At 51.2% G+C, this 12192-nt stretch overlaps 7 protein-coding genes across 7 annotated transcripts; 5 read left to right on the top strand and 2 right to left on the bottom strand.

Annotated features, from left to right (window-relative positions):
* Nucleotides 1-351: 351 nt before the first annotated feature.
* On the top strand, nucleotides 352-1758 carry AA0111_g8612 (hypothetical protein; the record flags this gene model as incomplete). Its single annotated transcript, XM_028655079.1, has 1 exon — nucleotides 352-1758. One exon carries the CDS (start codon nucleotides 352-354, stop codon nucleotides 1756-1758), a length of 1407 nt encoding a protein of 468 aa, XP_028503769.1.
* A 520-nt stretch (nucleotides 1759-2278) lies between these two features.
* Nucleotides 2279-3238, top strand: AA0111_g8613 (hypothetical protein; the record flags this gene model as incomplete). The annotated part of the gene is made up of 1 exon (XM_028655080.1): nucleotides 2279-3238. The coding sequence occupies one exon, from the start codon at nucleotides 2279-2281 to the stop codon at nucleotides 3236-3238; it is 960 nt and encodes a 319-aa protein (XP_028503768.1).
* Nucleotides 3239-3846: 608 nt separating this feature from the next.
* Nucleotides 3847-5405, top strand: AA0111_g8614 (hypothetical protein; the record flags this gene model as incomplete). The annotated part of the gene is made up of 4 exons (XM_028655081.1): nucleotides 3847-4009; nucleotides 4066-4637; nucleotides 4699-5039; nucleotides 5093-5405. The coding sequence occupies 4 exons, from the start codon at nucleotides 3847-3849 to the stop codon at nucleotides 5403-5405; spliced, it is 1389 nt and encodes a 462-aa protein (XP_028503773.1).
* Nucleotides 5406-5451: 46 nt separating this feature from the next.
* AA0111_g8615 (hypothetical protein) lies at nucleotides 5452-6930 on the bottom strand (the record flags this gene model as incomplete). Its single annotated transcript, XM_028655082.1, has 3 exons — nucleotides 5452-6596; nucleotides 6647-6797; nucleotides 6862-6930. The coding sequence occupies 3 exons, from the start codon at nucleotides 6928-6930 to the stop codon at nucleotides 5452-5454; spliced, it is 1365 nt and encodes a 454-aa protein (XP_028503772.1).
* A 346-nt stretch (nucleotides 6931-7276) lies between these two features.
* Nucleotides 7277-8488, top strand: AA0111_g8616 (hypothetical protein; the record flags this gene model as incomplete). Its single annotated transcript, XM_028655083.1, has 3 exons — nucleotides 7277-7312; nucleotides 7359-7794; nucleotides 7854-8488. The coding sequence occupies 3 exons, from the start codon at nucleotides 7277-7279 to the stop codon at nucleotides 8486-8488; spliced, it is 1107 nt and encodes a 368-aa protein (XP_028503725.1).
* A 58-nt stretch (nucleotides 8489-8546) lies between these two features.
* On the bottom strand, nucleotides 8547-10223 carry AA0111_g8617 (hypothetical protein; the record flags this gene model as incomplete). Its single annotated transcript, XM_028655084.1, has 1 exon — nucleotides 8547-10223. One exon carries the CDS (start codon nucleotides 10221-10223, stop codon nucleotides 8547-8549), a length of 1677 nt encoding a protein of 558 aa, XP_028503708.1.
* Nucleotides 10224-11080: 857 nt separating this feature from the next.
* AA0111_g8618 (hypothetical protein) lies at nucleotides 11081-11842 on the top strand (the record flags this gene model as incomplete). Its single annotated transcript, XM_028655085.1, has 1 exon — nucleotides 11081-11842. The coding sequence occupies one exon, from the start codon at nucleotides 11081-11083 to the stop codon at nucleotides 11840-11842; it is 762 nt and encodes a 253-aa protein (XP_028503726.1).
* Nucleotides 11843-12192: the final 350 nt, after the last annotated feature.

The following is a 12192-nucleotide window of genomic DNA, read 5'->3' on the forward strand; positions in this document are numbered from 1 at the left end:
ATGGTTCACTCGCAATGCGGCGCGGTCAGCCTCAACGGCCAAGCAGGCCCGTTATGGGACGTGATCCTTCGCGCACCTGGGAGAGAATGCCGTTGTGGGATCCAAGCAAGACAAGGCGTAGACTACGGTTGAATGCAGGTTGATGATGATGCGAGTCGACACAACTGTCGCCCTTCGGAGGTGCAATCCCCGATTAGTCACGCTGCTTATCGATACTGCACCCGCGATCGCGGAATCTGACTCAATCTCCAGCTATCTTTGCCAATAACGCTCCCGCAACGATGCACGTCTTCATGTCTCCTCGGTGACTATCCGAATCCAGCTCTTTCCTGCACCTCTACCCTTCAGACCATGGCTGAGACGAAGCCGCGCCAGCGCAAGTTCGCGCCAAGATCGCGTACAGGCTGCCTGACCTGCCGAACCAGGAGAAAGAGGTGCGATAACGCCCAACCTCGATGTGCAAATTGCAAACGACTCAACCTATTATGCGAGTGGCAGAGTCCACGAAGTATCGTTACGGAGCCGAGTTCATCACAATCAAGCTCCAAGAGCCCCGAGCTTCAGGTTGCAGTTCCGCTGCGAAATTCTCTCGATCCTTGGGATGCGCTACCGGGCGATGGAGAAGCGGAGAGGATGCATCTGTTACAGTACTATATCGAGGCCTTTGTACCCAGTGTTCAAGTAGCGCCTATTGCAACAAGTTTCTACACTAGCCTATACATGCCTTGGTCTTTCCAGATCGAAGGTATGCTTGACGCCATTCTGGCCATTTCTTCAGCCCAGTTGGCACGGCGGAGCCAGGACGCAGACCGCGCTAAGCATCTTCGGGCCGTGTCCTCTCGCCATGAGAGGAAGTGCTATCAATTTATCAAGGAACGCCTACATCCTTCGGGTGGACTTCCAGAAGACACTTACCAGGTCACTGCGGTGATCCTGATCCTAGTAGGGCTTGAGGCGCTCAACGGCGTCAAGACCACGAGGTGGATATCGCAGTTGAAAAGCGTTCAACGTATACTTAGCGCACTCACTCCAGAACAGAGCATCATGGACTGTGTTGAGGTCGATTCTCTACATCGCCACTTCACTTATCATTTCGCTTCTGCGTCTCTCATGGCACGAGTATCCAATGCAGGAAAGCCATGTTCAGCAGAGCAAGGCTTGATACCAATCAGCGCCGCTCTAATGCCGGGCACAATTGATCCGCTCATGGGCATCTCATACCAGCTATGCGATCTCATCTCTCGGATACAATACGTAACTTCCTCAAATCCAGCGTTCCCGCTCGCTACCGAAGCTTCTTTCAACGTTATCAAGCAGGGCATCCAAAGCTGGACTTACGACAATCCATTTGCACTTGGTGTCGATACCCCCATAGCTCTCGATCTCATCGCCTTGGCAGAGGCTTACCGTCTGGCGGCACTCATTCAGCTCTATCGTACCTCACCAAGCCACTCTACAAATATTGCAGGTTGTGCCGCACGTGCGATGGAGTTCATTGCTCGCATACCACCCGGAAGCGCTGCGGAGTCGAGCCTGCTCTACCCCATATTTCTAGCAGGCGCTGAGCTGGACGACGAAGCTGCCATTGAGAAGTGCTTTCGAAGATTGGAGGACATTCAGAACAGGAATCGTTACGAGAACGTCGAATGTGTGCAAAAGGTGCTGAAGGAAGTATGGCGACCCAAACTTGAAGGTGGACAAAGAAGGGACTGGGAAGAGGTTGTAAGAGAGTGGAACTGGTCTTTCACTCTGGGTTAAAGCTTCTTGGATGGGACTCTTCTTGAGTCTGATTCAACCTTTTCGCACTCGTGATACGTCGAGAATTTGGCGCGATGCTTTGGCCACGTTGGAACCTTGATCCGGATTCCTCGTTATGAATACAATCGCCGCCATAACACGTCTGACGACTGCAAGGGTTTCTCACGTCAGCAGGGGTATCATACTCCATGAGTTGGATATGTATGGTGGTCGGCTACTCCTTTCCCCGCACGACTGCTTGGCCGACCCCGCGCCTGCTCTGCAGCACGCATCGAGATGTCGCGTACCGCGCCTGTTTTTGCGCAGACACTACTACAGTGAGTGGGCTCTTCGACTACAATCCAACGCCACTTCTACATTGGCTTTCTTTCCCCGCTTCATGGCCTCACACTACTTCCTGCTGGAATGCCAGGCGCAGCGCTTGCGCGGCGATCATGTCATTGTTAATACAAGATGATCCCCTCGAGACAAATGTCATCTTTCACAACAGTAGGGGCTACACATTCTTCCCGCCATCAGTATGGCGAATCCCGTTACTTCAACCATGGCAGCGCCCATAAGCTTCAGCGATTCCTTGGATACAACCAATCTCAAAGATCGCTCAGTTCTAATAACTGGCGCGGCATCCGGTATCGGTCTGGCATGCGCAATCAAGATGGCTGAAGAAGGCGCGATTGTCACGATGGCCGACCGGCAGAATACAGCGGGGGCAGTAATTGCAGAGCTAACAGCTCGAGGGCTCAGAGCGCAGTTCGTACAATGCGACGTAACATCTTACGAAGCACAAGCCTCTATGTTTCAGTCCGCGATACAGTTTGGCGACGGGCAGATTGACGTTGTCATCCCTAATGCAGGCATTCTGGCCGAGAAGAACATGTTCGATATGGTACCAACCACTTTGCCAAACCTAGGAGATTCGCCGCCTCCGGTCCCAGGCTCCGCTTGCTTGTCGGTCAATCTTGACGCCGTATACAATACCTGTTATCTCGCGTTACACTACTTCCGACTCCCGCGCACAGCCGCAACAACGTTCACGCCTAGCATCGTTCTTATCGCCTCACTGGCAGCCTACATCGGCTACCCTTACAGTACTACGTACAGCATGTCCAAGTTCGGCGTTCGAGGACTCTTCTATAGTCTTCGCGAACGTGCTATGCGCTCTTCAATCCGCCTTAACCTCGTTGCGCCATGGTTCGTCGATACTGGCATTACCAAGCAAGACGATTTTGTCGCGGACAATGGTGCCGTGCTTGGAATTGTAGGGTATGCATCTATGGACAGGGTAGTTGATGCCGTGATGAGGTTTTCGTCGACTCAAAACCTTTGTGGCAGGAGCGTGGGTATCTTCCCAAGGGGTAATGAAGATATTCATGATGATTTAGAGGGAGGGTTTGGCGGTGCGGTAGTGGGCAAGCATATGCGCGAGATCAAAGCGGTCGTTGCTCAAGACATTCAGAAGCAGGCTCACAGCGCACCCTAGCATATACAGTTGAGCGAAGGTTTGCCGAGTACGTTGTTGTCGTAAGTTAGCGGTCTCATCTTCTCAAAACTCTTGGTCATATCTGGGCGCTTGGCCCGAATCTAATATTACAACATCACTATGGTTTGTACTATTGTTCATCGGTAGGGTTAGTGAAGTGTGAAGCTTCTACGATATTATGCGGGCCCGCACTCGTACAATCTTTCGTACATGATGTTCATGAGCTCTTGGCGCCCAATGCAGAAACCGTCACCGCCACGGGTAAAATTCCGCTACTAGTCTTCAAAGACACAAATAGCCTCATGCTTAACAAGCAATCGGAGTGATACCGTCGGGATGCCGGAAGCAACATCTGCGATCCAATACAACACCGCATGCTCCTGAGCAGATCCACGCTGATCTGCACATCTGTAACTTTGGGTACGGGCCAAGCGTCTCTTCCATCCGTAGACTTTCGACCGTCGGTATATTTTTGTGCCGTAAACAATGGAGTGTTGGTTGACTTACGTGCGTTGGGCTAGTATATAGATATTGGAGTGAAGAAATCTGGCTAAGTGATATCAAAACGCAACTGAACAAATCATTGAACAGAGCCCACAGAATCAAACATGCCTGGCGTCCAACACACCCAGATGGAAAGAGAGCCACCGACTGGTGTCGACGTCCTTGTAGTAGGAGGCGGTATTGGTGGTCTCACTTGCGCCATCGAAGCCTATCGCAAAGGGCACAATGTACGAATTCTTGAACGAAACCAAGAAGGCCAGTACTCTGGTAAGTACGTTGAAATTGGAAGATAACTTAACCATCAATAACACAATAATAACCAGGCGAAGTAATCATGATAACCACTTCTGCACTCGAAACTCCCAAGAAGTGGCCCGGCTTTATGGAACGTGCCAGGGCTATTGGACTACCACCGGACTTCGAACTGCGCAAATACGACGGCACATTCATTCAGCATCATGCCCCTGGCCACTCAAAGAATCCTTCGCTGGGCATCTACCGAAAGAAACTTCACAACCTGCTTAATACCTATGTCAAAGAGCTCGGTATCCCCATAACCTACGAGTGCAGAGTAGGTGCATATTTTGAAACGAACCAAACGGGCGGCGTTATTCTTGACAATGGCGAAAGAATAATCGCAGATGTTGTTGTAGCTGCAGACGGCGTCGGCTCCAAATCTCGTGAGATCATTGATGGAAACAAAGATAAACCGATTAGCTCTGGTTTCGTTGTTTACCGGAGTTCTTTTCCTGCCGGACCAGCGATTGAAAAGTCCCCCCTTCTTGCGAAAGCGTTTGCTGGCTATGAAAACCGCGGTTTCATGTACATTGGCCCAGGCGCACATGTGGTGTTTGGACTCAATCAAGACGAGTTGTGGTATCTTCTGACAACCAAGGTCGGTGGAGAACACTCAAGATTCCTTCCATGGTGCTTTTCTTTACTGATCGACCCATTAGGACGAAAAAGGTACGGCAACAGAGAGCTGGTCGAAAACTACTTCCACAGATAAGAGTCTCCAGGTTGTCAAAGACTGGGACCCCCTTGTGGCTGAGCTCATCAGGGCAACTCCGAACAACCAATGTCTCGATTGGAAGCTTATGTGGCGTGACCCACAGCCGCAGTGGGTCTCGAAAGGCGGTCGTGTTGTTCAACTTGGCGATGCGGCACATCCGTTCTTGCCCACGTCATTCAGTGGCGGCACAATGGCGATGGAGGATGCTTATTCACTAGCAGCCTGTCTGCAGATCAGTGGGAAGAAGAATGTTGCGATTGCGACAAAGGTCCATAATAAGCTGAGGTGAGTCAAGAGGCATTGCGTAAAAGCAAAAGTGACTGATTCGATTATCACAGGTTCGAGCGAGTATCGTGCGCACAGAAGATGGGCTTCAAGAACCGGGAAGTCTTCCATAACACCGACTGGAAGGACGAGAAAGCAGCGCCGAAGAAGGAGGAGCAAATGGTTGGGAATTGGTTGATCTACCATAACCCTGAACAGTACGCTTATGATAAGTATCATGAATGTGCTGAGCACTTACTCGCAGGCACCGAGTTCGGGAACACGAACCTACCACCGGGGTACAAGTACAAACCGTGGACTGTACGCGAGCTTCTGGGAGCTTCAGAACGTGGTGAAGTGGTTGAAGATGAAGGCGACTGGTCTTAGACTCCGGCGACAGACTTGTTTGACTCGTAGATTGTGATTGTAGCTATTATAGACCCTCGACTGCCCACTCTGGCCATACCTCTTCCACTCTCGGTTTGCTTGCCAAGTTCCGATCGTGGATATGCTCCTTCAACGGCAGGTCTTGATGCTGACTGCGCTCTCCCATATCAACACCTCTCTTCTGCAGTGTTCGCGCATATCCCAGTGTCTCCTTCTTCCACGCACTTCGGCTCACTTTGCCCTCGATCATGTCTGCCAGGATCATGGCATCGAAGCACGCTTGGCTAGTGCTTGCGACAGTGTGAGGCCGGAAGCCAGCCAGAGCATCGCCGATAAGGATGACACGACCATCCATAAACTCATTTGTCGGAGCAACAACGTCGGTAACTGCTTGTACAAATGGCTTCTCAGTCGCTCTGACGATCTCAGCGAACTGAGGAGGCAGACGCTCACTTGCAATCTTACGCTGCTTCTCCCATGCTTGCGGATCCATTTTGCCAGGTGGCATGGTGATGCGATGATACTGGCCGTCCACATCTGTCATCAACTCACGGAAGTCGGGAGAAGGATCACTTAGAGAAGGTGATGGAAAATTAGTGTAGTAGACGAAATTGATGAGGCGCTTGCCCGGCTCGAGGGTACCGTTCTCGCCAGGTATCAAGTATGCCAGGATCTGTATCCCTTTTGTATGGAAGAAGGTAAAGCGTTCCCTGAAAGCTTCCAGTGTTTTGGGGCTGACTGAGTTTTCAGGGACGGTCCCGCGAAGAGCGACATAGCCCGCGTACGTGCGCTCGACGCTGGTAGTGAGGAGGGAGCGGATGGTAGAACTCGGTCCATCGGCGCCAATGACCAGGTCAGCTTCCATCTCGCCCGTACTTCCTTCGCTTGTCTCGTACTTTACAACCACTTTGTTTCCCTTGTCTTGCAGTTCAATCACCTTGTGTCCATGGAGATGCGCGACCTTGCTACCACTGTCTTGGTCGCGCGGCGCGTCGCAATATTTGCTCTCGATTCCATCAACGTTAGCCCTGAGCATATAGTATGCAAGGTCCCAGCTGGTCATGTTCTGCTGCATGTCTTCCTTGTGTATGACCTCACCATCCTTGCTCAGGTATTGCCTTCGAGTCGAGGTAACAGCCAAGTCGCGCTTGCATTTGTCGTAGCGCTTGAAGAAAGCCAGGGTATCACCACCTATAAGATGCGGGTGCGATGTTAGTATATGCCTCAGATGTGGGCCGTACAGGAGAAGTCCTCACCAGCGACGATGCCAGCGCCTTGATTGTGGAGGAGGGCGGTCGGATTCCGTTCGAGAAGCGTGATGGTGTGTGCATGTGGTGCTGGAAGACGTTTTAGAGCAAGAGCTGTCGCGAGGCCACCTAAGGATGCGCCTGCCTAGGTAGGTAGTGAAGTCAGTTTGTGCTTAGGATGGAAAGCGCGTGCGCGTGCTGGAACGTACGATGATGATGTTGAGCCTCTCACTGGCGGCATGAGGAAAGCCCTGGGATTGTGTGATGCCGTCTGCCATTGTTGATAACTTCAGCCAGTATTCCAATCGGGCTTCACGTAAGGTGAGAGTGAAGCAGCCATAGTGAGCCTCGTTCGCGCGTCAATGGTCAGCGGAGAGGGTTGATTGGGGAAGATCCGATGACGACAGGCTCGACGTCTCGAGCAATGCCGAGGGATGTCGGAACCTGGAACGCTAATCGGAACCCCCAGCATCTCGCCCTCCCTTGCTTGTAAGCCGCACTCTCCCCACGATAGTCTTAGTAAGACGCAAGCGCTTCTGTATATTGACCATGTCTATCCAAGCTTCTGACTTGAACCAGAAGCGTTTGCGGTATTGGAGCAGCCGGCCGTCGCGACATTGAAACATGATAGCGAATCGCGGAGCTCGTGGCCTTGTCGCTGTACGCCAAACCCCGTCCATGACATTCGACACAACAAGACTGATAGGTCAACCAGATTACCGGTGCAAACGGCACAATCGGCTACGCTTGCGTCGTGTATGCACTGCAGACTGGCTATCGAGTACGCTGTATCGTGCGCCGTTCCGCCGCCATTGACTTCATCAAATCCGGGCCCTCGGTCCAGCCATACCTTGACCTGGTCGAATACGCTGTCGTGCCAAACAATGCTGCTGAAGGAGCTTACGACGAAGCTGTTGCAGGTGCCGATTATGTTGTGCACATAGCAGGAGCATGGCCGATGTCAAATCTGGATCCTGACAAGGACATCTACTGGCCGTACATCAACTCTACCAAGGGCTTGATTGAAGCTGGGAACAAGTCACAGACTGTGAAGAGAATGGTTTTCACACAAGCCGGGGCTGGTCTCGTTGACTCGGAAGACGGAGATACCTTAGGCAGGCGTATGGATCGCGTTCTAAACGGTACGCCTCTCCCATCGTGCTCTCCTGTCCAGCTCAATGTCTTGTGCTAACCTACACAGAGCAGGTCCAAGTCTCGCAAACGTCTCTCGAATACCGACCCCCTCTAAAGTCTCCTCACAACGCATATTGCTCCGCAAAAGCTCAATGCATGACCAACCTTGCCCACCTTCAAGCTTTCCACAAGCTCCCCTTCTCTATTGCGCAAATTATACCAGGCACCGTCATCGGGCCTTCGGAATTCTGCACAACGTCTGAGCAAGCGCTCGCACATGTGGATCGACAAAGCAAGGCGTTGCTCTTCGACGACATGACACCACGATATGCATTCGGCTTCATACACGTAGAGGATTGCGCTCGCATTCACATTGAGGCGCTAGATGACAGAATTAGGAGCGAAGACTTGCCTACGTGGTATGTCGCTGCTGGCACGGTAGAACCGGGTATAGACGGAGAAAAGCTATGGAACGACGCGGCAGACATGATTGAACATGACTTTGGAAATGAAGTTAAGACAGGAGCCTTCAGAGTGGGACGAGGCAAGGTTCCTATCAACATGCCGTTTCGCGCCGATTCGAGTGTGACAGAGAACATGCTCTTGAGCGGAGACAAGATCAGGGGCCTAAAGGACAGCGTAAAGCAAGTCGCGCAATGGTATATTGAGTTGAAGAAGAAAGAAGATAAAGGGAATCTATAAACCGCAGCGAGGCATAGCACTGAGCAAATATCGCCATTTCGGTCTAGTCTTGTGTGCCTTACCATTTAAAGCTTTCTTCAAAGTACTCAACACCCCTATGTCCCTTACCCAGCATCTGTACACTTGCTCTTCTGGCCTGATCAGCCATCAAAGCTGGTCCGCAGGCCACAATCGCCAGCGGTTGTTGCCCCGCATCTCTTGCAGCTTCCACTATCGTGTCATGTACGTTGGGCCTGTGCGCCATCAACCTCACACTCTTTAACGCCTCGCCTAAGACGTCGTCCTTTGCTTCGTCATCGCGAGTGACATGTACTTCCATCTCCATTCTCTCATCGCTTAACAGCCCTCTGAAGTCACGCAGTACTGACGCGAGGAATGCATACTCGCGGACCGCCCAAACAATCTTCACACTCTGAACACGTGAGGAAGTGGAGAGTACATGAGCCAAATGTGACAGCGGCACTGCGATACCAGTCCCACCAACTATGAACAGGATGTTAGTGAAACTTCGGAGAGGGACAGTATGTCCATAGGGTCCTTCGATGAGGACATTGAGTCTTTTGGGATGCAAAAGACAGTGTGATTTTAAACGGGATGTGAAACCGTCGTATGGTCGGATAAGGAACACCATGTTCAGTACGCCTTCAGACGGCAGGAGCGCATCAGACTCGGTGGATGAGGCTGATGACGTGCGTAAGGGTTCGGGTCTGAGCGAAAGTGGCGACAAAGGCGTAGACGGAGGCTGATCGGTATCTGTCGAGGTGTATGCCAACGTGAAAGGATGGCTCTGGTGGGCATACAACATGTCATCCAATACGTGGATATAGTAATATGTACCAGGCTTCGGCGCGACCAAGCTCTTCTTCCCGTCAACATCCATTCGGACAAGGTTACTATTAGGGTCATAAGTGACCCTAGCCTTGGTACCGAAAGGATTGCGGTTGAATACTACGATCCGAACGAGGCGCATGACGCGATCGAAGATCCAGACAACGACACATGGCCAAATAAATATGTTCCACTCGCCGTTAGTAAAGATCTCGACATGGTAGTACATGGACCAGAGTGCGGCAATGGACAACGCTATGTGCGTGACGAGAAAGAACTCGTAGTGCGCACGGCGAATACCATAGAACGAAAACGCTAAAAGGCCACACATAGCGATGGTCGCTAGTTCGCCATTCCAGAAATAGTGTTTCGTCCAGTACTTGAGAAAGTGTGACCATCCTCCGCTCTCCAGTATCATCAGCGTATAGCCCAGACTGTGCACCACAGCTTGTACCGTGGCGACCCTAGCAACCCATCGATGGAAAGCGTTGTATGTGCCGAATCCCCATCCAGTTATCCAGATTAAAACATCGTTTCGCATGCCAAAAAGCCAGACAAGAGGGAAGTTTGCCAGCGAAACGATCCCGGTACGATCCGATACATAGCGGAGAAGTTGTGCTGACTTCTCTGGCCAGTAGAGGTTGCCTTCGGTAAGACGGTAGGAGAAAGTACAGAGGGCGATGTTGAGTGCGACGAAGAAGAAGATGGTAAGCGATTGAATCCGTGGTGGTATGGTGCACCAGCCATAAGGCCGAGAACAGCGGTCACCAAACGCGGCAGGTGTGGTGAGGTATCGCTTTAGCCATGTCTGTAAACGGGTTACAGGGCTGAGTGACACAGAATCTGTGCTAGAAGCAAACTCTGAGATCGCCTCATACGACTTATTGTAGTGTCGTCTACCGCGCATCAGTGATAAGAGACGCGTTGTGACACCAGCAATCACTACGGCGATCCAAAAGTAGTACATGTACCATCTGCAAATATTTTCTCAGCGATTGTGCGTTCAACAGAATCCAGATTATACTCACCCATATACAAGATGGATCTTGTATTCCCAATCTGCTGCGTCCTGTATGCTTCGGTTAGCATTGCATTTCCCATCAGGCCATGACAAATGAAAACTGTACCATAGTCGTGAAAGCTCGCTTCACGAGCATATCACTGGGTAGCACAACCTCATCAATGCTCGGAAACTCCAGTGCCTCTTCCGCCTGCAGCCGTCTTATTTTGCCCCTTTCATCCGGCGTCCATCGATCCACAACATCGTGAAATGAAGGTAATGTGATATTCGCGTATGCTTCGCACCAAAGATTCTGACTCCCAATCCACTCTTCTATATGACCATCTCGCTTACAGAATTCTCCAAAACACAGGTACAGTGACGTGACGCGCAAATCACTTTGACATGCTCGGAACTTCCGCGAAAGCGAAGGGTCGGTGTCGTTAAAGGTTACATAGTTGATGGTGGTCTCGCAAGCCAAAGGGCAAAACTTACCCGAGTATAGAGACTGTGCTACATCTGCAAGAGTGTAAAGAATGATAGATATCGACAAAGCGCGCATGGGTGGACGCGATGAAGTACAAGAAGGACGATGCAACCTCGGAGATTGGCGGGGTTGGAGAAATCTTATCAGATGGCTGTGCACGGACTTACGCTAAGATTGGGCGCTCCTCGTTCGCGTCAGCTGGGTCGTTGTTCGAGCCTGGAGTTGGCCAATCATTCCGTACAATCAAGCCTGCAGCAGGCTCACAGCATACCAGACTATGCCACAAGTCAACGAGAAGACGACCTTTTTCACCTTACCAACCGAGCTTCGCTTGGAGATTGCCGCCTATGCGCTTGAGCAGCCCGACGCTGGACTCACCAGACAGCACAGGCCTGGAGAAAAAAAGGATCATTTTAGGGTTGACAGCAAATACAAAGCCAGCAACAACCTCGCCATAAGGCTGGTCTGCCGACGATTCAACGCCGAGTTTTTTCGTCTTGCCATTCAAAAGACGCTCTTCGTGCTCCCCAAAGACTCTGCTTGGGTTATTTACCAACAACCCGACGCCCTTCTACGCGACGTAAAGAAGTTGAGAGTCCACTATAACCCCGACGATATCCAAAAATGGGAGATGTTCCCCTTGAACAAGCCATGCATGCACCTTGATCAGCTGGAACTTGTGATCATGCTCGAAGATTCCAAAAGCCGAAAAGCCCTGGTAGGCTTATTCAGACGATTGCAGAATGTCAAAGAGATCAGGCTCCTAGCCCAAGGGAGTGGTCTGGCATCATGGGGATCTCACGAATTTGTTAGACTACTCGGTGAAATGCTCAAGGAAGACCATTACCAAAGATACGATGCTCCGAACGCTCCGAATCTGGAACATTCGTGGTGGGACTGGAGCTACAGCGACGACCTCGGCCAGGCTATCTTTGTGGCCCAGCAGCCTAAACCGATTATGCTGGAAGAAGACTACATGCTGTTGATGAAGCCGAATGTTGACTACATCGTAGAGTGCATGGTGTCATATAGCACTTAGCCTTAATTATACATCTTGACCGACCATGACAAGATGTCTGTATACATCTGTCACCGCCGTTGTGTTGCTATACTTCACGCCTGAAGATCCAGTCGTTTGTTATCATACCGACGTAGATGATTCCCAAACATCACCATCTGACCGTGGCAGGAATTGACATGCGGCTGTGCGGAAGCGGAATGAACCTGAGATGCGGCCCCCACTCCAGCCACAGAAGCTCATTCAGACAAAGCGCGCGTTGAGATACACCCGAAGGATTCACTCGACAATACTTAACGCACAGTACATGTCATGGCTAGACAAGCGATACAATCGCTCTACTGGATCTGCAAAGGCCATTCACCAAAATG

The sequence above is a fragment of the Alternaria arborescens genome, assembly GCF_004154835.1.
Source record: "Alternaria arborescens strain FERA 675 chromosome Unknown contig_22, whole genome shotgun sequence".
Classification (NCBI taxonomy): Eukaryota; Fungi; Ascomycota; class Dothideomycetes; order Pleosporales; family Pleosporaceae; genus Alternaria; species Alternaria arborescens.